This window comes from Cebus imitator, unplaced genomic scaffold (assembly GCF_001604975.1).
Source record: "Cebus imitator isolate Cc_AM_T3 unplaced genomic scaffold, Cebus_imitator-1.0 Scaffold129, whole genome shotgun sequence".
In the NCBI taxonomy this organism is placed as follows: domain Eukaryota; kingdom Metazoa; phylum Chordata; class Mammalia; order Primates; family Cebidae; genus Cebus; species Cebus imitator.
In genome coordinates, this window is record NW_016107444.1 from 1,574,914 (window position 1) to 1,599,354 (window position 24,441).

Sequence of the window (24,441 nt, forward strand, 5' to 3'; positions counted from 1 at the left end):
AAAAAAAAAAAAAAAAAAAAAAAAAAAAAAAGAATACTTGAAATTTTTTTACTGCCTGTCACATATATATTAAGCACAGTGCCATGCAAAGGGGATGAAGTTGGGGCTAGAGAAATAAATATGATGTTCCCCTCTTCAAGGGAACAGAAGAACAATGACGGTGATATATAACACTTACTGAGCACCTTAAGGATGTGTCAGTCACGGTTCTAAATACTTTGAGTTTATATCACTTAATTCTTATGAAAATATGTGATAAGTATATTTCTATTTTATTTTTATTTATTTATTTATTTATTTATTTTTGAGACGAAATCTCACCCTGTCACCCAGGCTGGAGTGTGGTGGTGCGATCTTGGCTCACTGTAACCTCCACCTCCTGGGTTCAAGCGATTTTCCTGCCTGAGCCTCCCAAGTAGCCAGGATTATAGACATATGCCACCATGCTTGGCTAATATTTGTATTTTTATTAGAGACGGGTTTCATTACGTTGGCCAGGTTGGTCTCGAACTCCCGACCTCAGGTGATCTGCCCACCTTGGCCTCCCAAAGCACTAGGATTACAGGCATGAGCTACCACACCAGGCCTATTTCTATTTTAGAGATAAGAAAAACAAAGATTAAGTGGCTCATGCAAGGGCACATAATGAGCAAGTGGCAGAGTCAGGGAGTGGATTTTTAACTTTTAAACTTTAAGCTATGCAGCTTCCATATATGATACTTCAGCTTATGATGACAGTAGTAATAACAATTAAAAAAATGACTGGTAAGAGTTAGTGCCTTTGTACTGTCATCAATTCTTTATATATACTATCTCATTTAATCTCCTCATCAAGCTGATATAGCCGTACTATTATTGTGCCCTACTTCAAATATTAAACTACTTTAATATTTGATGAGAAAACTAAGGTTATAGGTATTACACAATTTGCTTAAGATCCCCTAAATTACTATGAGGCATAACCCTCCTGAATCTCTCCTTTGAATTCCAAACTTGTTTATCCAACTGCCAAGTTAATATCTCCTGATCTCCCATTTCCAGAACTGTTCCCCCAGAGTCTCCACAGTACAGTACTGGCAATTCAATTCTTCCAGTTGTTCAAGTCAAAACCTAAGTAATCTGAACATGTGTATGGGGGTTTGAAATACAAAGTAAATAAATTTGAAGTTTAAAAATTAACAAACAAAAATCCTAATTAAGAGTGGTCCTTTGTGCCTCCTTCCCTTGTGCTAATATCCCACACCTATACCCTCTTTAAAAAATATTCAGGGCCATGTGCAATGACTCATGCCTGTAATCCCAATGCTCTGAGAGGCTGAGGTGGGCAGATCACTTGAGCTCAGGAATTCAAGACCAATCTGCACAACATGCAGCTCTATCTAGATGATTGCAATAGCCTCCTTAAGTAACTTAAGTTACACACTTATACAGCTTCAAATAGGCATATAATAAAAAATAACAGTCCCCTACCCTGCCAACACCACATTGAATCTCCTCCTCAGAGGGAACCACTTTCAACTCTTTTTAGCTATTTATTCTATTTACCTTCATACATCTACCTAACATACACTGCCATTTCTGACCTTATCTACTGATTTTACAGTATAGCAGCTGAGGATTTAGCACTCTTAAATACTTCCCTTCCAATATTGTTTAAGACAATTTGGGGTAAAATCAACATCCAGGGGAAAAAAATCAAGACTCAGCATTTACATTGTTAAAATTCTTGTTATTTTTTTAGAGACAGGGTCTTGCTCTGTCACTCAGGCTGAAGTGCAGCAGTACGATTACAGCTTACTGTAACCTTGAACTCTTAAGCTCAAGAGATCCTTACACCTCAGCCTCTTGGGTAAGTAGGACTACAGGTACATGCCACCACAATGGGCTTTTGTTTTTCTTTTTTGTCTTTTGTTGAGACAGGGTCCCACTATGCTGTCCAGGCTGGTCTCAAATACCTGGGCTCAGCCTCCCAAAGGGCTAGGATTATAGATGTGAGCCACTGTGCCTGGCCAGCATTTACATTATTATGACTGATTGTAATCACTACTAGGCCAAGTACTATATTATGATTCCACTTTATTTCTTCTATAATTTTTTGTGTTTTACCCTTTTTTTCATTTGCTTAGTTATTACATGCTATTAAATAAAAAATTTTACTTTTTAAAATAAAAATATTGGTTTGGCTGTGTCCCCCGTCAAATCTCCTCTTGAATTGTAGCTCCCACAAATCCCATTTTTGGAGGGACCTTGCAGGAGGTAATTGAATCATGGGACAGGTCTCTCCAGTGCTGTTCTCATGATAGTAAGTCTCACTAGATCTAATGGTTTTATAAAGGGGAATTCCTTTGCACATGTTCTCTCATCCTGCCTCCAGGTAAAACATCCCTTTGCTCTTCCTTCATCTTCCGCCATGATTATGAGGCCTCCCCAGCCATGTGGAACCGTGAGTCCATTAAATTTCTTTCCTTTATAAATCAGGTATGTCTTTATTAGCAACATGAGAAAGGACTAATACACATGCCTACTGCTACTTCTTTCCAAAGCCTCCAACAAAATTGTAAAATTCTTCTGAATACGGATTTCCACCCTGCCAAACATCAGGAAATCTATAAGTTCTTTCCTCACTCCCCAACTTCCCAACATCTCTCCTCAATCTTGGAATCCTTTCAATCCAATCAGAACTGCTTATTCTCTAATCTGCTGCACAGCAGTCATCCTGGGACTTCCCATTACCTTTACATTACCCTTCTTTTTAGGTCTCAAGCCTTCTATTTTATTTTTATTAGGGAGTTTTGTTTACTCCCCTGTTTTGAAGGGACACATCCTCCAATAGCATCATGAGAAAGGGCTCATGAGAGGCAATTTTTTTTTTTGACAATTTGCCGATCTAAAAATGTCTTCATTCTACTCTCATGCTTGATTGGTAGTAGAGCTGGACACAGGATTCTAAGTAGGAAATCATTTTCTCTCAGAAACCATCGTTTCATTGCTCTAGCTTTTTTGTATGACACTTTTTTTTTCTTTTTTCCTCCATGAAAATGTTTAGAATCTTTTCATTACCCTTATTCTAAAATTTCATAATGATATGCTCTGGGTGTCTGTTTTTTCATTCATTATGCTGGGCCCTTTCAATCTGGAAGCTCATGTCCTTTGGTTCCCCACTCTAGGTATTAGCCAGGTCCAGCACAATGGGTTAGTCTGCACAATAAATGGCGAGAGCTCAAAGAGCATGAGTCTATGGCCATAACACTTAGCTCCACCCTGAATGTGCCTCATCTCATTTGATCTTAGCTAAGATCTTAGGTGGTAGGGCCATTGACTCACGCTCTCTGGGTTCTTGAAAATGTTTTCTTATCACTCAAAATTAAACTTCCCAGGTTAATCTTTTAATTTTCATATCTTTCCTCTCTTATCTTCTTTTATTTTTTCCTACTAATGCAGGGTTTCCTCAACTTTATCTCCTTAACCATCTATTGAATTTTTAAATCATATTTTAAAACTTCTAAAAACAATAATGTTTGTGGTTTTCTGTTCACATTTTATAGTTTCTATTCTTGTTTCATGGATGCAGTATCTTCTCTAACCTCCTAAAAGGATAATAACTGTAAGATATTTTAGTTATTACTTTTTAAATTTTTTCATTTTTTATTATAGTGCCAAAGCCAAATACTTCTGAGAAAGGCTGTCGCTTTTTAAAAAATCTGTCTTCTTTTATTTGGGGATATTCATTTTCTCCGGGAAAAAAAAAAAAAATCCATCAATTTCCTGGCAAGTGGCAGGGTTGAGGGTACAATAGGAATGATTGCTGCATGCCTGAGAGTCAGATGATGAAAGGTGACTAGAAGTCTTATGAGCCTCACCATTCAAGTATACAGACTATCCCCTCATATCCTCTTTTAAGTATTGCATTCTTCCCCATGTTCTATCAGATGTTCACTGGTATGAACATTTGGTTCAATTTTCTCCAAAAATAAAACATGTCTTATGGGGGTGGGTGATATTTAATTGTTTAGTTTCAAGAAATACAGATGGTGACTTCTAGGCTCAGGTACCCTTAAAAGACTCAATAGCCCTCTTATTTTTAGCCCAAGCCTAATACCCGCCTTAAGCGCCTGAGCTTTTGTAAGTTTCTGTGATGCAAACTGGTTTGGTTCTAACTGGCATCAGCTTCTAGAGATACTACACTATAAGCACTACAAATACAATGGTGAAAAAGATAAACTTCTACCCTCAGAGAGCTCACTCAACACTGCTTTAAGCAATAAGTAAACAAACAAATGAATGTAGTATTTTCAGAAGTAATGAGAATTTGTAACAAGCATGGTAAAAGGATATATATAGTGATATTGATGTCTATTTTAGACAGACTAGTCAAAAAGATTTCTTTGAGGAGGAGCTATCCCAGAAGAAGTATGTCATATGATTCTGGAATAAAGTAATTACAAAGGCCCTGAAGTTGGGGAAAAAGCTTAATGTGTCTGAGAAACAAGAAGGTTAGTGTGGTTAGAATGATGCAACAAAAAAGAAAGAACGTTTGGAAATATGGTCAGAGCCAGGTAGGCTAAATAATTTAGGGCTTGACAGGTTAAAGCCCAGAGTATGAACTTTATTTGAAAAATGACAAAAAGCTGTATTAGGAAATTCAGCAGATAAATGATATAATCTGATTTACCTTCTTAAAACTCAATCTGGCTATTGTGCGGCAAAGGGGGAAGACAAAAGATCAATTAGGATGGTTGGGCTAGAGCAGTAGATGTAGAGGTGGCACATAGACTCAGGACATATTTTCAAGATAATGCTGAACTACTTGATGGTTTGAAATAGGGTGTAAGAGAAAAACAATAAGGATGCCCAGTAAGTTTTGGCTCAAGTAATAGATGAATGGTAGGAGAGGTCTGGAAAGGAAGAAATGGAATGCAGCAGAAAATTAATTACCAGTGCTCTATAGGCCAGGCGCGGTGGCTCAAGCCTGTAATCCCAGCACTTTGGGAGGCCGAGGCGGGTGGATCACGAGGTCAAGAGATCGAGACCATCCTGGTCAACATGGTGAAACCCTGTCTCTACTAAAAATACAAAAAATTAGCTGGGCATGGTGGCACGTGCCTGTAATCCTAGCTACTCAGGAGGTTGAGGCAGGAGAATTGCCTGAGCCTAGGAGGCAGAGGTTGCGGTGAGCCGAGACCGCGCCATTGCACTCCAGCCTGGGTAACAAGAGCGAAACTCCGTCTTAAAAAAAAAAAAAAAACAGTGCTCTATAATGGGTACTCAACAACTAGTAATCATTGTTTATATTAAAAATCTTCAGCCAAGTGCAGTGGCTCACACCTGTAATCCTGGCACTTTGGGAGGCCAAGGTGGGCAGATCACTTGAGGCCAGGAGTTTGAGACCAACCTGGACAACATGGTGAAGACCCTATCTCTACCAAAAACACAAAAATTAGCTGGGTGTGGTGGCACATGCCGGTAATCCTAGCTACTCGGGAGGCTGAAGCATGAGAACCTGGGAGGAGGATGTTGCAGTGAGCAGAGAGATTGTACCACTGTATTTCAGCCTGGGTGACAGAGTGAGACTCCATCTCAAAAAAAAAAAAAAAAAAAATCACCTCATCAATATGCTAGTCTTACAAAAGATGCTTTGTGAACTCTCTTAAGGTTCTTTCACCTAGTTACCCACCAGGATTCCGGTGTTCAAGCAATTCTGCCTCAGCCTCCGTAGTAGCTGGGATTACAGGCGCCTGCCACCACAGCCAACTAATTTTGTATTTTAAGTAGAGATGGGGTTTCTCCATGTTGGTCTCGAACTCCCAACCTCAAGTGATCTGCCCACCTAAGCCTCCCAAAGTGCTGGGATTACAGGTGTGAGCCACTACACCCAGCCTTATTTATTTATTTATTTATTTATTTATTCAATCATCAACAGATACAAAAAAAAATTTAGGCCGGGTACAGTGGCTCACACCTGTAATCCCAGTACTTTGGGAGGCCTAGGCAGGCAGATCACCTGAGGTCGTGAGTTCGAGAACAGCCTGGCTAACATGGTGAAAGCCTGTTTCTACTAAAAGTACTACAAACTAGCCAGGTGTGGTAGCATGCACCTGTAATCCCAGCTACTTGGGAGGCTGAGGCAGAAGAATCGCTTGAACCTGGGAGGTAGAGGTTGCAGTGAGCTGAGATTGTACCATTGCACTCCAGCTTGAGCAATAAGACTGAAACTCTGTCTCAAAAAAAAAAATTTTTTTTAAACATTTCCCATTTATTCTGGAACACACCCACCCATTCACATTCACTTACCCTTAAGATATTTTAAAAACATGATTATTTAAAAATTATTCAACATTAAATTCAATGTGATTTCTTATTTATTTATTTATTTATTTATTTTTTACATACAGGGTCTCACTATATCACCCAGTCTGGGGTGCAGTGGCACAACTGAAACCACCTTTGCAAAAGATAAATTTGACATAGTTAACTCTATCTTGCCTCCAACCTCCAAGCTGTTTGTCTTTGGTCATTCCTGGGGATAGGCCAAGCTAACATTGGGAGGAATTTAGTTTACAATTTAACCTTAAAGCAAGAATGATAATAGCCATTCCCAAAACTAAGCCACCTTTGCAAAACTAATTAAAGGCCACAAGGTTCCAGAATTCTGCTGAAATGTAGGTATAGTTCTACAATCTCTTACTGTTCAGGAGTCATGTGGCTAGAGATCACAAGATTTGTGACTTCACCAATTGCTCCTATAGATAATATCACTATTATAGAACCTAACACTTGTTTTCTGAGAGGTTTTTTTAGACTGACCCCACCCAGACTGGTGACTCATCACTCAACTGGTCCTGTAGCCCAGAATTCCCCAATCTTTTGGCATCAGGGACTGGTCTTTCCTATTTTTCTTCATCACCTAGAATTACCATACAGCATGGTTTACCCTTGTGAATATACTTAGTCATTTTGATTTTTCAAGCCAAATCTCTGAAACAATATGCATAGACTTTGATCTTTACTTTACATCATGTTATAGAACTATTGCTTTGGTCAGTTATATATTTAAATTAATAAAGAATTATCAGGAAAAAAATTGTCTTGTGGTAGACAACTTTTCCACAGACTTGGGGAAGGGGTGGGTGGAGGGATGGTTTTGGGATGAAACTGTTCCACCTCAGATCATCAAGGCATTTGATTCTCATAAGGGGTACACAACCAAGATCCCTTGCATGCACAGTTCACAACAGGGTTCATGCTTCTATGAAAATCTAATGCTACCACTGATCCGACCGGAAGCAGAGCTCAGGCAGTAATGCTCACTTGCCTGTTCATCTCCTGCTGTGCAGCCCAGTTCCTAACAGGCCACAGACTGGTACCTGTCTATAACCTGGGGGTTGAGGATTCCTGTTGTAGCCCTACACAGAGGTATACTCAGTGCACAGGACTTTTTCCACACCCCCATAATTTCATCCCTAATCAAACAGCAGCACCCATTCCCTCAGCCTTGCCCATCGTCCATAAAAACTCTAATGTCTAGAGGGCCTTCAGGAAGACTGATTTGAGTGATGACCGCCTCTTCAGCATGGCTGGCCTTGAGTCAATTAAACTCTTTCTCTACTGCAATGCCATGATCTCAGGGAATTGTTTTTGTCTGTACAGCTGGCAAGAAGAAAACAGCTGTAACCTTGAACTCCTAGGCTCAAATGATCCTCGTGCCTCAGCCTCCCAAGTGCTGGGATTATAGGTGTGAGCCACCATGCCCTGCCTCAATGTGATTTCTAACCACTGATCTGGTCCATTCACATTTAACAGGGGAAATCAAAGTACAGAGGTCAAATAACTTGTCCTAGAGAATATAATTAGGAAATAGTGGAGCCATCTGAATTGTACAAGAGAAATAGTGGAAGAAAAGGCTGGAAAACAGATTGAACCTTAACTGTCAATCTAAAAGATTTTTGACTCAATTCTGAAACCAATGTGAGTTGCAAAAAGTTTTAAGAAACTATACAACTAGAGCTGTGTATCAGGAATAGTGAAAAACGGCAAAGAGGGAAAATAATTCACTCCAGGTGAAAATGAAGAAGCCTGAATTACAGCATACATATAAGGGAAGAAATAGATGCAAAAGCCTTTGAATACTTAGAATCACAGCTTAGCTTCTGATTAGAAGCAAGGAACACACGGAATAACTAAAGATGGCTGGAATTTTTCAGGATAGATAACAGGAAAGATGCCTATCTTAATCACTGAGACAGGGAAAATATCCTGCCATATTCTCATGGCATTAGCTAATGCTAGTCTATTTCCTACATAGTATAGTTTACTTCTTTTGGTTTTGTTGTTGTTGTTGTTGCTGTTTTTGAGATGGAATCTCACTCTGTAATGGCACGATCTCAGCTCACTGCAACCTCCGCCTCCTGGATTCAAGCGATTCTTCTGCCTCAGCCTCCTGAGTAGCTGGGACTACAGGGATGTGCCACCACGCCCAGCTAAATTTTGTATTTTTAGTAGAGATGGAGTTTCACCATATTGGCCAGGCTGGTCTCGAATGCCTGACCTCATGATCAGTCCACTTTGGCCTCCCAAAGTGCTGGAATTACAGGCATGAGCCACCACACCCGGCCTAGTTTACTTTTTTTTTTTTTTTCCTAAAGACGAGGTTTCACCATGTTGGTCAGGCTGGTCTTGAACTCTCGACCTCAGGTGATCCGCCTGCCTCAGCCTCCCAGAGTGCTGGGATTACAGGCATGAGCCACTGCACCCGGCCCTGGTTTACTTCTTAAGGACACTCTCTGGGAGACAAGAAGCCTCTATTTCTCTTGCATTAATCATATTATCTAGCACAGGAAGGGACTCAGTAGTTCCAAGTAAATATTTGGAGAATTGAAGGCATAGCTGGTGAATTGAAGGAGGAGTCTAAAAGAAATATTAAATTTCTCATGGCATAAAGAACAAAAAAAGGGGCCCAGTGCAGTGGCTCAAGCATGTAATTCCAGCACTTTGGGAGGCAAAGGTGGGAGGACTGCTTGAGCTCAGGAGTTTGAGACCAGCCTGGCCAATATAGTGAGACCTCTCTTTACAAAAAACAAATTTCAAAATTAGCCAAGTGTGGTGACATATACTTGTAGTCCCAGCTACTCAGAAAGCTCAGATGGGAGGATTGCTTGAGCCCAGGAGGCACAGGTTGCAGTGAGCTGAGATCACGCCACTGTACTCCAGCCTGGGCGACAGAGTAAGACCATGTCTCAGAGTCGGGGGGAGGTATGAGAACAAATCCTGGTGTATAATTCCTCAGAAAGGCCACTGGGGAGTGGAAGTGAGCAGGGCATGGAATTGGGTTACAGATCTTGAGGATAAGACTTCCTGGCGTAAACAACTTTATTCACAAGAGACCTAAACAATCAGTCCCTGCACTCAGCAAAGTACTTTATTGTTCTTTTTTTTAACTGATAACTTTGAGCAACTGATGATAAAACAACCAATCTTAACTGGGCCCATATATAAACAGAATACATACACAGGAACAAAATTTACACAAGTACTACCTCTATGACTTACCAGGCCCACACTTTTCCTTCCAAATAGAAATCTTAGGAGGAAGGGTAATAAAAGGAAAAAGGGAAACTGGGAGATTAGGGTCAAGAAAAAGAGAACTACAAAGGTTCTGCTCGCTCTTTCCTGCTGGGCACACAATAGTTCTGGCAGAAGAGAGCCAAGGCATGACCAGAGGATTAAATGACTACCATCTGGCAGATCATGCAGACAGTCTTCTTTCCCAAGTAGACTTTCCAAAGCACTAACAAAGTAATTTTCAATTCACTCTTTTTCTTCTTTCCTCCTTTCTTTCCTTCATTTCTCTCTCTCTCTCTTTTCAGCAGGAGACCTTTTCTTCAAAACTCTTATACAGAAGTTCCATACAAAAAAGATAAAAAGTGGAACTGTTTAGACTAGATGAAGCCGAGAGGAGAACAGAAGTCTCATCTATTCAGCAACCTCCCACCCGGGGCCAGCACCTGAAAAGGCACATCTGTGTAATCCTAGGATTCCAAGAGATGGATTCTTCCCAATTTACATCTAATCTCAATTTGGGGGAAAACTCTGGTTCATATTTCTGCACCTATAAAAGAGAGTTCATAATGTTTACAGCTTGAAAATAAGAGCCATACTAACAAATAGTAACTAAAAATTTTAAATTGTAAGCGTTAACAGCAAATTTCTAAGACAACTAAAAAGCATTTAGAAAATACAAATTCTAAGAACTTTGAGAATGAAACATAGTCACGCTAGTCTGACATTTAAGGAGTCCCAGGGAAGTATAATAAAGGTTTTTACTATATTAATACTCCTCCGGGTAACAACAGCCAAGAGAACTTTGCTCTAGGCCACTGATTAGAATAATTTCCCTTTGTTGTATTCAAAATATATAGTGAAAGTGAAGACATAAAAACATAAAAGATATAAATAATTAGAAGCATCTTTTAAAAAGTAATCCACTTTCAGGCTTTTAAACCATAGTATATTTGAGACAGATGGCTTATGCAGAACAAAAATGGTCACCATCAGAGTACAAACCCATGTGGTTAACAATAATTATCATTCTCATGTATTATAGTTGCAGTGTGACAGTTCCTGTGCCAGAGGCTTTATATATATCATCTCATTTGTGGGCTTACTGGGAAGATCAAGATAGACTAAATGCTACCTTTAATGTAATAGAAAACTTAGCTGACAGCAAAGAATATTACTTTTAAGTTAATGGGGATGAAGGTAGAGGTGAAAATCATTCCTAAGCAATAGGACCAAAAGGAGATAAGCTAAGAAAGTACATCAGCGAGATATGGAATAGGAATGGTAATGCTGGTCTCATCCCAACACTACGTTTCTAGGCTGGAACACATGTACCTGAGGCGAAACAAAGGCAAAGATGTAGGTAGCCCAGCATTATCGAATACAGTAGGCACTAGCTTCAGCAGAAATACAGAACATTTCCATCACTGCAGAAAGTTCTATTGGACAGCACTACTTTAGTAGAAAACTGTTGAATGTATTAAAAGCAGCGGTAGGCACTAAACAAGTGTTTGGTGAGTAAATAAATTTTAAAAAGATAGGTGCTTTGTAGACACTGCTGCCACTGCAGGGAGCCCTGTACTATCAGCCATAGTCAACCCCACCATGTTCTTCAACATCGCAGTCAACGCCAAGCCCTTAGACTGTGTCTCCTTTAAGCTGTTTGCAGACAAGGTTCCAAAGACACCAGAAAACTTTTGTGCTCTGAGCACTGGAGAGAAAGGATTTGGTTATGAGAGTTCCTGCTTTCACAGAATTATTCCAGAGTTTGTGTGTCAGGTTGGATGGCAAGCATGTGGTCTTTAGCAAAGTGAAAGAAGGCATGAATATTGTGGAGGCCATGGAGCTCTTTGGGTCCAGGAATGGCAAGACCAGCAAGAAGATTACCATTGCAGACTGGACAACTCCAGTAATTTTGACTCGTGTTTTATCTTAACCACCAGACCATTCCTTTTGTAGTTCAGGAGAGCACCCCTCCACCCCATTTGCTCACAGTATCCTAGAATCTTTGTGCTCTTGTTGCAGTTCCCTTTGGGTTCCATGTTTTCCTTGTTCTCTTCCATGCCTAACTGGATTGCAGAGTTAAGTTTATGATTATGAAATAAAAACTAAATAACAACAAAAAAAGATAGGCTATAATAGGCCACTGAAATAAGCAAAAAGAGGAAAAGAGGCCGGGCGCGGTGGCTCAAGCCTGTAATCCCAGCACTTTGAGAGGCCGAGGCGGGTGGATCACGAGGTCAAGAGATGGAGACCATCCTGGTCAACATGGTGAAACCCCGTCGCTACTAAAAATACAAAAAATTAGCTGGGCATGGTGGTGCATGCCTGTAATCCCAGCTACTCAGGAGGCTGAGGCAGGAGAATTGCCTGAACCCAGGAGGCGGATGTTGCGGTGAGCCGAGATCGCGCCATTGCGCTCCAGCCTGGGTAACATGAGTGAAACTCCGTCTCAAAAAAAAGAGGAAAAGAAACTAATAATAATAGCTAGCATTTACTGAGCACTTACCACACAACAGGTACTATTCTAAGTGATTTATGTGTACTAATTTAATTAATCTTCAGTAACAACTCCATAAAATATTTATTGTCATTACCCTCATTTTATAGATGGGAAAACTAAGGCTCAGAGAGGTTAATTAAACTTTCCTAAGATCCAGGATTTGAATCCAGACAGTTTGATCTAGAATCTAGAGCAAGCTTGTCCAACCCTCGGCCCACAGGCCACATACAGCCCAGAATGGCTTTGAATGTTGCACAACACAAATTCATAAACTTTCTTAAAACATTATGAGATTTTTTTTCCAATAGTTTATTTGTTTGGCTCATCAGCTATTGTTAGTGTTAGAGCATTTTATATGTGACCCAAGACAATTCTTTTTCCAATATGACCCAGGGAAGCCAAAAGATTAGATACCCCTAATCTAGAGCCCCTCCTCCCTGTTTTTTGAGACAAGCTCTGGTTCTGTCACCCAGGCTGGAGTGCAGTGGTGTGATCTCAGCTCACTGCAAGTTCTGCCTCCTAGGCTCAAGCCAACTCAGCCTCTAAAGCAGCTGCGGCTATAGGCGCACACCACAATGCCCAGCTAATTTTTGTATTTTTTTGTAGAGAAAACATTTTTTCTACAAAAAATACAAAAGAAAACATGGTTGTTTCACCATGTTGCCCAGGCTGGTCTCAAACTTGTGAGCTCAAGGGATCTGTCCACTTTCGCCTTCCATAGTGCTAGGATTACAGGTGTGAGCTACTGCACCCAGCCTAAAGCCTTCATTTTTAATCATACTATACTACTACTTTTAAAAATAGATTAAACGTAAATGTATACAGTATAGAGTGATTAAATCAAGCTAATTAACATATCTATTATCTCACATCATTTTTTGTGGTAAGATATTTGAAATTTATTCCCATTGCTGGATCATATAGCAGTTCTATTTTTTCTGGATTTTTTTTTAAATACATTATTATTAACTATTGTCACTATGCTGTGCAACAGTTCAGAAATTTATTCCTCCTATGTAACTGAAACTTTGTGTCTCTGACCAACATCTCCCCATTTCCTCCTCCATCCCACCCCACTTACCCCTATCCTCTGGTAACGACCATTCTACTCTCTACTTCTATGAGATTGACTTTTTTAGATTTCACACATAAAATTAGATCACTGGTTATTTGTCTTTCTGTGTCTGGCTTATTTCATTTAGTGTAACAGCCTGCAGGTTCATTTCAACCAAGTTGTCCCAAATGACAGTATTTCCTTCTTTTTTTTTTTTTTTGAGACAGAGTCTCACTCTGTCGCCAGGGGCCAGGTTGGAGTGCATTGCGATTTTAGCTCACTGCAACCTCTGCCTCCCCGGTTCAAGCAATTCTCCTGCCTCAGCCTCCCTAGTAGCTGGGATTATAGGCGCCTGGCACTATGTCTGGCTAATTTTTGTATTTTTATTAGAGACGAGGTTTCACCATGTTGACCAGGCTGGTCTTGAACTCCTGACCTCAGGTGATTCACCCTCCTTGGCCTCCCAAAGTGCTGGGATTACAGGCATGAGCCACCTTGCCTGACCTCCTGCTTTTTCTTAATTAAATTTTTTGTAGAGACAGTGCCTCATTTTGTTGCCCAGGCTGGTCTCAAAATCCTGGGCGCAAGTGATGCCCCCTCCTGGGTGTCCCAAAGTGCTAGGATTACATCCATGAGCCACCATGCCCAGCCAAGTACTGTATTCTTTTTAAAGGCCATATAGTACTCTATTGTGTATATACACCGCATCTTATCAATTCATTGGTTGATGGACACTTGGGTTGATTCCATATCTTGGCTATTGTGAATAATGCTGCAATGAACATGGGAGTGCAGATACCTCTTTGACATACTGGTTTCAATTCCTTCTGATATATCCCTAGAAGTGGGATTGCTGGATCATAAGGTGTTCTATTCTTAGGTTTTTGAGAAACTTCATACTGTTTTCTATAATGGCTGTACTAATTTACACTCCAGCCAACAGTGTACAAGGGTTCCCTTGCAAACAATTATCTTTCATCATTTTGATAACAGCCATTCAAATAGGTATGAAGTGATGGTATTTTTAAAAAAAATTTTCATAGAGACAGGGTCTCATTATGGTGTCCAGGCTGGTCTTATGCTCAAACAATCCTCCCACCTAGGCATGAGCCACTGCATCTGGCCAGAGGTGATATCTCATTGTGGTTGTAATTTTCGTATCCCTAAATATTAAGGATGTTGAGTATTTTTTCATGAATCTGTTGGCATCTTTATGTCTTCTACTGAGAAATATCTATTCAGGTATTTTGCTCATTTTAAAAATTGGGTTTTCTTGTTATTGAGGTGTTTGAGTTCCTTATACATTTTGGATATTAGCCCCTTATTAGATGTATGATTTGCAAATATTTTCTTCCACTCTAAGCGTTGCCTCTTTATTGTTTCCTTTGCTGCGCAGAAGCTTTTAGTTTGATGCAATCCCATTTGTCTATTTTTGTTTTTGTTGCTTGTGCACATCTAAAAAATTATGGTCCAGACCAATCTCATGGAGATTTTTCCATTATATTTTCTTTTAGTAGTTTTACAGTTTCAGGTTATACTATACCACTTTTATTATATTACAATTATATCTAAAAATTTTGCCGTAATGGAATAAAACGAATTTAAAGTCAACCTGCCATGCATTTCCTAGCTCAGTTCACAGTGAAGAGAATGAGAAAAGGAATGGTAGAATAAGCAGGAAAGATGCCAAAATGCTAATACTAGTTTTAGCCCTACATGCTGAGATTGAGAGCTAGTTTTGTATTGTTGTTCTTACTAATTCTATTTTCTAAATGCTTCCATTGCAATCATGTATCACTTCTGTAATAATAAAAAAAATTAAAATATGACTTTTTAAGCTAGATGATATTACTTAAAATATGATCATCTGAAAAATTCCTAAGCAGAATATCAAATCAAGCCTCATCTACCTCACTCTCAAACATAGTAGAGGCCCCCTAACTGATCTCTTTGCTATCAGTCTCCCTAACACAAACCATTCTACATCTTGTCATCAATTACCTTAATCATTCTAGTTCCTGCTCAGAATCCAATCACAGATCATAAACTACAACTTTGGATTTATGCAAAGCATTTCTGGGTAATTTGACCCAATTCTACTGTTCCACCATTATCTACCAATACTATCCTATCAAATCCTCAGTTCTTCTAAGAGAATCCTGGTGGAAAGAACCCAGGCCTTAGAGGAGACTTTGGCCTGGGTTACATAATCTCTTGGCCTCAATGGAGAGTGAGTGTGAAGATTAAATCTTTAAATAAGTAACATACACAGTATACAACAAGCCTTCAATAAAAGGTTGTTATTATCATTATTAGCCAAATGAGTTTTTATTCACTGACTTCTCAAAAAGCTTTGCATTTTTATATCTGTGCTTTCTATATCACTATTTGTTCTTTCTGAGTTCCTCCCCTATCTTCTAAAATCCTATTAAAATCCAGGGTTCATTATTATGCACTACATGCCTACATCAAAATACCTTATGTAATCCATAAGTATGTACACCTACTATGTAACCACAAAAATTAAAAGTAATTTTTTTAAAAATTCAAAGTCCAGCCGGGCGCGGTGGCTCAAGCCTGTAATCCCAGCACTTTGGGAGGCCGAGGCGGGTGGATCACGAGGTCAAGAGATCGAGACCATGCTGGTCAATATGGTGAAACCCCGTCTCTACTAAAAATACAAAAAATTACCTGGGCATGGTGGTGCGTGCCTGTAATCCCAGCTACTCAGGAGGCTGAGGCAGGAGAATTGCCTGAACCCAGGAGGCGGAGGTTGCGGTGAGCCGAGATCACGCCATTGCACTCCAGCCTGGGTAACAAGAGCGAAACTCCGTCTCAAAAAAAAAAAAAAAAAAAAATTCAAAGTCCAGTTCAAGCCCCCTCCTCTCAGAAGGCTTCCCTGACTTTTCAAAGTTAATATGACCCCTCACTCATTTGAACTCCTATTGCATTTAGAGTTTATTATAATCAAATGGTGGTGTCTTAATTTATTAGTTCTCTTTCCATCAATGTAAGTCCCCAAGTAGAGCAAGTAAAGTATAAATTCCTTGCTACCAGATAGATACTCCCCATTTTATATATACCTTGATACCTTTCTGATATCTGAATATATCACCAGGCATATAGTAGATGCTCAAAAAATTGTTAATCTGGCCAGGCATGGTGGCTCACCCCTGTAATCCCAGCACTTCGAGAGGCCGAGGTGGGTGGATCATCTGAGGTCAAGAGTTTGAGACCAGCCTGGCCGACATGGTGAAGCCCTGTCTTTAAAAAAAAATACAAACATTAGCCAGGTGTGGTGCCAGGCGCCTGTAATCCCAGCTACTTGGGAGGCTTGAACCCGGGAGGTGGAGATTGCAGTGAGCCAAGATCACACCATTGCACTCCATGCTGGGTGACAAGAGCGAAACTCCATCTCAAAAAAAAAAAAGGGTTAATCTGACTTACACATTTGAAAGAAAGTCATCGCAATAAAAATACTAGCTGAATATTTTTGTAGTAGACTAGGAAGCCAATAATTCTATATAAACATTGAAAGTTTCAAGTAAACAGTGTAATTTAATTCCATAATTAAATACCATTGACCAAACATGTAAGTCATACTTAAGCCATATGAGTTCTCTCTAGAGAACATATACAAATTAGCAATAAATAACCCTAAGTAAATAGCACTTTAAACTTTCCAAAGCGTCCTGCACATAAACCCTAACTAAATATACATTGAATTAATTAAATTGTCTTATTTGGTCTCATTTGAAAATATACTTGGCCCAGGTGTGGTGGCTTACACCTGTAATCCCAGGGAAGCCTGAGTGACATAGTGAGACTTTGTCTTATTTAAAAAAAAAAAAAAAAAAAAATATATATATATATATATATATATATATATGTATGTATGGGCTCTAGGCTCTAGTCAAGATGGCATAAAAAATATTTTTTGATAAAATATATTTTTTTTGAAGACAGGGTCTCATTCTATCATTCAGACAGGAGTGCAGTGCTGCGACCATGGCTCAATGCAGCTGCAAACTCATGGGCTCAAGAGATCCTCCCACCTCAGCCTCCAGAGTAACTGAAACTACAGGCACATGCCTCTGGCTAATTTTTTTGGTTGTTTTTGTTGTTGCTGTTTTGTAGAGACGGGGTTTCATCATGTTGCCCAGGCTGGACTTGAACTCCTGGGCTCAAGTGATCCACCCCAAAGTGGATCCTTTGCCCTCCCCAAAGTGCTGATATTATAGGCGTGAGCCACCGTGCCCAACCGAATAAAAAAATTTTTAAGTGGCCGGGCACAGTGGTTCAAGCCTGTAGTCCCAGCACTTTGGGAGGCCGAGGCGGGCGGATCACGTGGTCAAGAGATCGAGACCATCCTGGCCAACATGGTGAAACCCCACCTCAAAAATAAATAAATAAATAAATAAATAACTTAAAAAATTTTTAAAAATTTTTTTAAAAAGAAAATATACTTGCCTGACTAAAATATCAAAATAATTAAAGCAAGAAAGATTCAGATACAGATTATTAAAAAGCGAATTATATAAACTTATAAAAATAATTCTCCACTTTGGGAGGCCGAGGAGGGCAAATTGCTTGAGCCCAGGCATTTGAGACCAGCCTGGGCAACATGGTGGAACTTTGACTCTACAAAACGTGCAAAAGTTAGCTGGATGTGGTGGCACATGTGTAGTTCCAGCTGCACCAGAGTCTGAGTGGGGGAAGATCAATAGAGCCCAGGAGGTCGAGGTTGCAGTGAACCATGATCATGCCACTGTACTCCAGCCTGGGTGATAGAGTGAGACCCTATCTCAAAAAATAAGGATAGATAACTTGAGGGTGTAATTTTACTTTTATTGTCACTTATTGATTTAATTACAACTTCTCATAAAGCAATCAGGAAAATTAAATAACCACATAAAGACAAATCTTTCCTCTTTGATAAATTACCAATCAGCAATAGAAAACAACTGTTCTCAGCTGGGCACGGTGGCTCATGCCTGTAATCCCAACACTTTGGGAGGCTAAGGTGGGCGGATCACAAGGTCAGGAGATCGAGACCATCCTGGCCAATACAGTGAAACCCCATCTCTATTAAAAATACAAAAAAATTAGCTGGGCATGGTGGCACATGCCTGTAGTCCCAGCTACTCAGGAGACTGAGGCAGGAGAATTGCTTGAACCCAGAAGGTGGAGATTGCAGTAAGCCGAGATTGTGCCACTGCACTACAGCCTGGGTGACAGTGTGAGACTCCGTCTCAAAAAAAAAAGAAAAAGAAAAAGAAAAGAAAACAACTGTTCTAATGAGCACTACTAATGTTCAAATGAGAGTAAAGCAACTTAAGAGACAGAGAAAGTTTCTTTATTAAATGCAGTTAATTACCAATAAATTAAGTCTCAATGGGTAGAAAACAAACTAGAGTACCGCTAAACCCCAACAAGATAGATTCAGCATGATAAATGCTGAATCCCTCCTTTTTTTGCTATTAGTGCTAGTGTAGCGAGCCTCCAAAGTTTCAGTTTTCTCACTTATCAGAAGGAAGGAAAAGCCATTACCTGAGGATGTTGGGATGGGAGAGTCTATTCATGAGCTGTACTTCTTTCAGCATGTTTGCCCGGTTACTACTCAACGTGTTCATCTTAAGAGCCATCACCTGACCAGAAGCTCGGTGTCGTACCTAGAATATTAAATAGAACAAAAAAAGAGAGTCAAAGGCAATAGCTACATATGAGGTCAATATCTCCAAATGCATAATATGCCAAGATATTTTCATGCCACTTTAGATGAAAAATACATCGAATTACATTGAAGTATCACTTCCATTAAGATGAATTATTCTACTCAAGACCAATATTATTTCACATTGAGTTGGTCAGAAAAACACTGTTAATAACATCTCATGAAATCATGTCTGATATACACTATGAAATACTATGCAGCCATAAAAAGGAATGAGATCATATCCTTTGCAGGGACGTGAATGAAGCTGGAAGCCATCATCCTCAGCAAACTAACAGAGGAACAGAAAAGAAATCATCACGTTTTCACTCATAAACAGGAGTTGAACATTGAGAACACATGGACACAGAGAGGGGAACAACATGCGCCAGAGCCTGTTGGGCGGTGAAGGTAGGGAACTTAGGGGATGAGTCAATAGGCGCAGCAAACCACCATGGCACAAAACTGAACGTTCTGCAAATGTATCCCATTTTTGTTTGTTTGTTTTTAGAAGAAATAAAGAAAAAATAAATAAATCATGACTGGTTTGTTGTTGTTGTTTGAGATAGGGTCTCACTGTGTCGCCCATACTGGAGTGCAACACCCTCTGCCTCCGGGTTCAAGTGATTTTCCTGCCTCAGCCTCCTGAGTAGCTGGGATTACAGGCATGTGCCAACACAACCGGCAGATTTTTGTATTTTGTATTTTTGTAGAGACAGGGTTTCACCATGTTGGCCAGGCTGGTCTCAAACTCTTGACCTCAGGTGGTCCTCCTGCCTCGGCCTCCGAAAGTGCTGGGATTACAGGTGTGAGTCACCATGCCCAGCCAATCATGTCTGTTTTTGATACCTTAAAAAAAAAAAATGAGGGAAAATTTTTAGGCTGGCTGGTCATGGCTGACCTTGGTGAGGCTTAAGACACCAAACAGAAAAAAGTCCCTTCTGTGGCATTCTAGGTGGGCAAAAAGAAGATATATACATGAGCCTTATATAATACTTAATGAACTGTCTTTATAAGATACTCAAAGTCTCCCACATACTCTAAGTCTCCCCCAAGTACCATAAAAATATATCTATAAGAAAAATGCATTTCATGTTGAATATAGAAAGAAGTCTGTGAACCTTTTAGAACTAATATTGTAGTAACTCTACCCAAAGCCCCTCATAATCATTTAAACACACTGAAGTTAAATACAACAAACATGGGGCACAGCACTTACCCATCTGCACAGAAGAAAGTCTCCTTTTTTTTTGAGACAGAGTCTTACTCTGTCACCCAGGCTGGAGTGCAGTGGTGCAATCTCAGCTCACTGCAACCTCCACCTCCCAGGTCAAGTGATTCTCCTGCCTCAGCCTCCCGAGTAGCTGAGATTACAGGCACGCACCACCACAGCTGGCTAATTTTTGTATTTTTAGTAGAGACAGTGTTTCATCATGTTGGCCAGGCTGGTCTTGAACTCCTGACCTTGTGATCCACCCACTTCAGCCTCCCAAAGTGCTGGGATTACAGGCGCGAGCCACCATGCCCAGCCGGAAAGTCTACTTCTAAAAGCATTCGCCCTCTATAGAACTCAATCTATTGTGCATGTGTAAATATTATTTATCATTTCAATGCACACCCCACAGGTTTCATAAACCATAATGCTTTACTTGCAAAAAGATTGTTTTCACCCTGTAAATGTGGTCTCATTGGCCGCAAAATAAGACCATCAGGCTTGGTTTGATTCAAAGAAGCTAAACTGAGATATGTGTGTTTCCTGCTTAGGAATTATGAATGAGACAGTAGAAAAATCATGAAGTCACAAAGATCTTTCCGGGTAAAAAAAAAATCATTTTATCCTATGGACTTCAGGAGTATTATTTCAGTATGCTATACTTGACCAAATGGAAATTCCAAAAGAAAACATGACAGCTTACTTAAACTCTTCAACAACCAAAAACTCCTTGAGGCGACAATAGCTCCAGAAGTTTATCATAGCTATTAATACAGGTTAGACATCACAGCTTATCTTAGAATTCAAAGAAACAATGTTTCAGAGTGGCCAGACAGAAGAGGGAAGGTTTTTGATGGAGAGGCCAGGTCAAAACACGCAGAGCCACAGGAACCCTGATTGGAAAAATTGAGGGAGACAGAACACTGGCTGCCTCTCCTCTTCTAGATCACTGAGTGAGATTTGGAACCCAGCTCTCTTCTCAGTGCATCAATGATTCTGTTGTAATGAACCTTCTGACTGATGAAAGAGAAGTAGCTTTCCATTTCAGATCCTGCATGGGTAAGTTAAAAGAAACATTTATACACAAAGAGCTCACTGACAGTATTTTTCTAACTCTATTTATAGAAGACATCTGTGTTTTAATAAGGGCTCTCCATCTGAAAGTCACTCCTTTTATTTTTCTATCATCTAAAAACTGTCACACTGAGATTTTAACAAAATGGTGAAACTCATAAAAAGATCATCCATCATGACAAAGTAGGATTTATCCCTGGGATGCAAGGATAGTTGAAAATATGTAAATCAATCAATGTGATACGTCATATCAACAGAATGAGAGTCAAAAACCATATGATCATTTCAATTGATGCTGAAAAAGCATTTGATAAAAGTCAACATCTCTTCATGATAAAAACCCTGAAAAAACTAGGTATAGAAGGAACATAGCTCAAAAAGCCATATATGACAGACCCAAAGCTAGTATCATACTGAATGGAAAAAAACTGAAAGCCTTTCCTCTGAGATATGGTACACAAAAAGGATGCCCATTTTCACCACTGTTATTCAACATAGTACTGGACATCCTAGCTAGAGCAATCAGACAAGAGAAAGAAATGAAGTGCATCGAAATCGGAAAGGAAAAAGCCAAATTACTCTTGTTTGCAGATGATATGACCTTATATTTGGAAAAAACCTAAAGACTCCACTAAAAAAACTATTAGAACTGATAAATTCAGAAAAATTGCAGCATACAAATCAGGCTACTGATTTTTGTATGTTGATATGCCAACAGTGAACAATTTGAAAAAGAAATCAAAAAAGTAATCCAATTTTTAATAGTTTCAAATAAAATTAAATACCTAGAAATTAAGGTAACCAATGAAGTAAAAGATCTCTAAAAGGCCAGGCACAGTGCTTCACGCCTATAATCCCAAAACTTTGGGACACCGAGGCAGGAGGATTGCTTGAGTCCAGGAGTTCGAGACCAGCCTGGGCAACAGAGTGAGACACCATCTCTACTAAAAATACAAAAAAAAAAAAAATTAACTGGGCTTGGTGGCTTAAGTCTGTGGTCCCAGCTAGTTGAGAAGCTGAGGTGATAGGATTGCTTGACCCCAGGAAGTCAAGGCGGCAGTGAGCTGTGGCCATGGCACTGTACACTCCAGCCTAGGCAACAGAGCAAGACTCTGTCTCAGGCCGGGCGTGGTGGCTCACGCCTGTAATCCAAGCACTTTGGGCAGATCACCTGAGGTCGGGAGTTCAAGACCAGCCTGACCAACATGGTGAAACCCCGTCTTAAAAAAAAAAAAAAAGACTCTGTCTCAAAAACAAACAAAAAAGATCTCTACAATGAAAATTATAAAACATTGATATAAGAAATTAGAGAAGATATAAAAAAATGGAAAGATATTCCACGTTCATGAATTGGAATTGGAAGAATCAATATTAATCAAATAATACTAAACTTTATATGGAATCTCAAAGAGCCAGAATCACCAGACATACTGAGCAAAAGCAAAAAACTGGAGGAATCACATTACTTAACTTCAAATTATACCACAGAGCTATTGTAAACAAAACAACATGGTATTAGCATAAAAACAGAAACACAGACCAATGGAACAGAATAGAGAACCCAGAAAGAAATCCATAAATCTACAGTAAACTCATTTTCAACAAAAGTGCCACGAACATACACTGGGGAAAAGACAGTCTCTTCAATAAATAGTGGTGGGAAAACTGTATAGCTATACGCAGAAGAATGAAACTAGACTCCTATCTCTAGTCATATACAAAAATCTAATCAAAATGAATTAAAGACTTCAATCTAAGACCTCCAACTACGAAACTACTACAGGAAAACATTGGGAAAACTCTCCGATTGGTCTGGGCAAAGATTTCTCGAGTAATACTCCAAAAGCACAGTCAATCAAAGCAAAAATGGACATATGGGATCACATCCAGTTAAAAAAGCTTCTGCACAGCAAATAAAACAATCAACAAAGAATCAACCAACAGAATGGGAGAAAATATTTGCAAACTATCTGTCTGACAAAGGATTAATAACCAGAATATATAAAGCGTTCAAACAACCCTACAGGAAAAAAAAAAATCTAACAATCAGATTTTAAAAATAAGCAAAAGCCAATGGCTTCTGTTAGGAAGGGAAGGGGCTCAACACAGTGATGGACTGATCCAGATGGCTCCTGAGGATGAATGTGGGTGGGTGGCTTCTGCCAACATGAATGCTTGGAGATATGTCCTTTGCTTAAAAAGAAAATATCTTATATTTAGAGTACATAGGGCATGACATGGATTTATTAGTCTAGCAGATAAAATGAAAAGCCACTCAGGTAAGAACACTCACTCATAGCAGTTTTTAAGCATGAAAATCGTTTTCTGAAAGTATCATCACTTTTTAAAGAAGGCTTCTAATTGGATTTTGGTAGTTCTAACGTCAAGAAAACTTGAATTGTTTGGGGGAAAGTGGGCTCAAAAGAGCATATATCTTTCACATTCACATTCAGAACCCAGCAACCTGGAGTCCAATTTTCAGTATTTTAACTACCTCAATAATGCTATGAATGTAAGATACTGGGATAGAGATCCCAACTTGAAACAACAACCAGTGCCTGTGGTAACTTAATGTCTGTCAAATACTTTTATTGATTGGTTTATATGCCATTCTTGTTATAGAAGAATATGCCTTTTTAAAAAGTTTATTCATAACACTTTCCCAATTTATATTTTAAAAAGCTAAAGAACACTGGATCAATAATCTTTTTGGGGGGTAGAATAAAATAATTGATTACTTCTGCATACCCGGGGTGGGATGGGGTGGTTGGAAAACCAGAACTATTTTTAAAACATTAGGTTTCAATATAAATACAACTCACAACTGCTAGATTTGTGGGGGTGGGGAGCATTGTGTGGGTTTTGTTTTAATTTATTGATTAGACTTTAAGTAGGCTTTTTTTTTAGATTACTGGACCATCATTAAATGTGTACTGTGAAGAGATTAACATGTATGAAGGGCTTTACCAAAGTCCATTAAATAAACATTACTCAAGTATAGACTGCAAACCAAAATGTATCTGTGTTATGACATTAATTGCAAATAGCAGGTATGGTGCTAAAGTCTACGCCAGTGGAATTAGACGAGTGCTATGCACTTAATTTTAAAATAAAACTAGTTTTCGTGCTCACTTCGGCAGCACATATACTAAAATTGGAACGATGCAGAGAAGATTAGCATGGCTCCTGTGGAAAGGTGACACGCAAATTTGTGAAGCGTTCCATATTTTTTAACACAACATATCTACAACCATCCGATCTTTGACAAACCTGACAAAAACAGACAATGGGGAAAGGATTCCCTGTTTAATAAATGGTGTTGGGAAAAC

At 39.3% G+C, this 24,441-nt stretch overlaps 1 protein-coding gene and 1 non-coding gene across 5 annotated transcripts in view; one reads left to right on the plus strand and one right to left on the minus strand.

Moving 5' to 3' along the window:
• TESK2 (testis associated actin remodelling kinase 2) overlaps positions 1–24,441 on the minus strand; it is a 172,968-nt gene that overhangs the window by 64,984 nt on the left and 83,543 nt on the right. For all 4 annotated transcript variants that reach the window (XM_037742865.1, XM_037742863.1, XM_037742864.1 and 1 more), the window contains one exon: positions 18,663–18,784. In XM_037742865.1, coding sequence (XP_037598793.1) covers positions 18,663–18,784 — 122 coding nt within the window. The remainder of the gene's footprint in view (positions 1–18,662; positions 18,785–24,441) is intronic.
• On the plus strand, positions 24,237–24,343 carry LOC119473046. Its single transcript, XR_005202217.1, has one exon. It is a non-coding gene; the product is annotated as a U6 spliceosomal RNA (small nuclear RNA).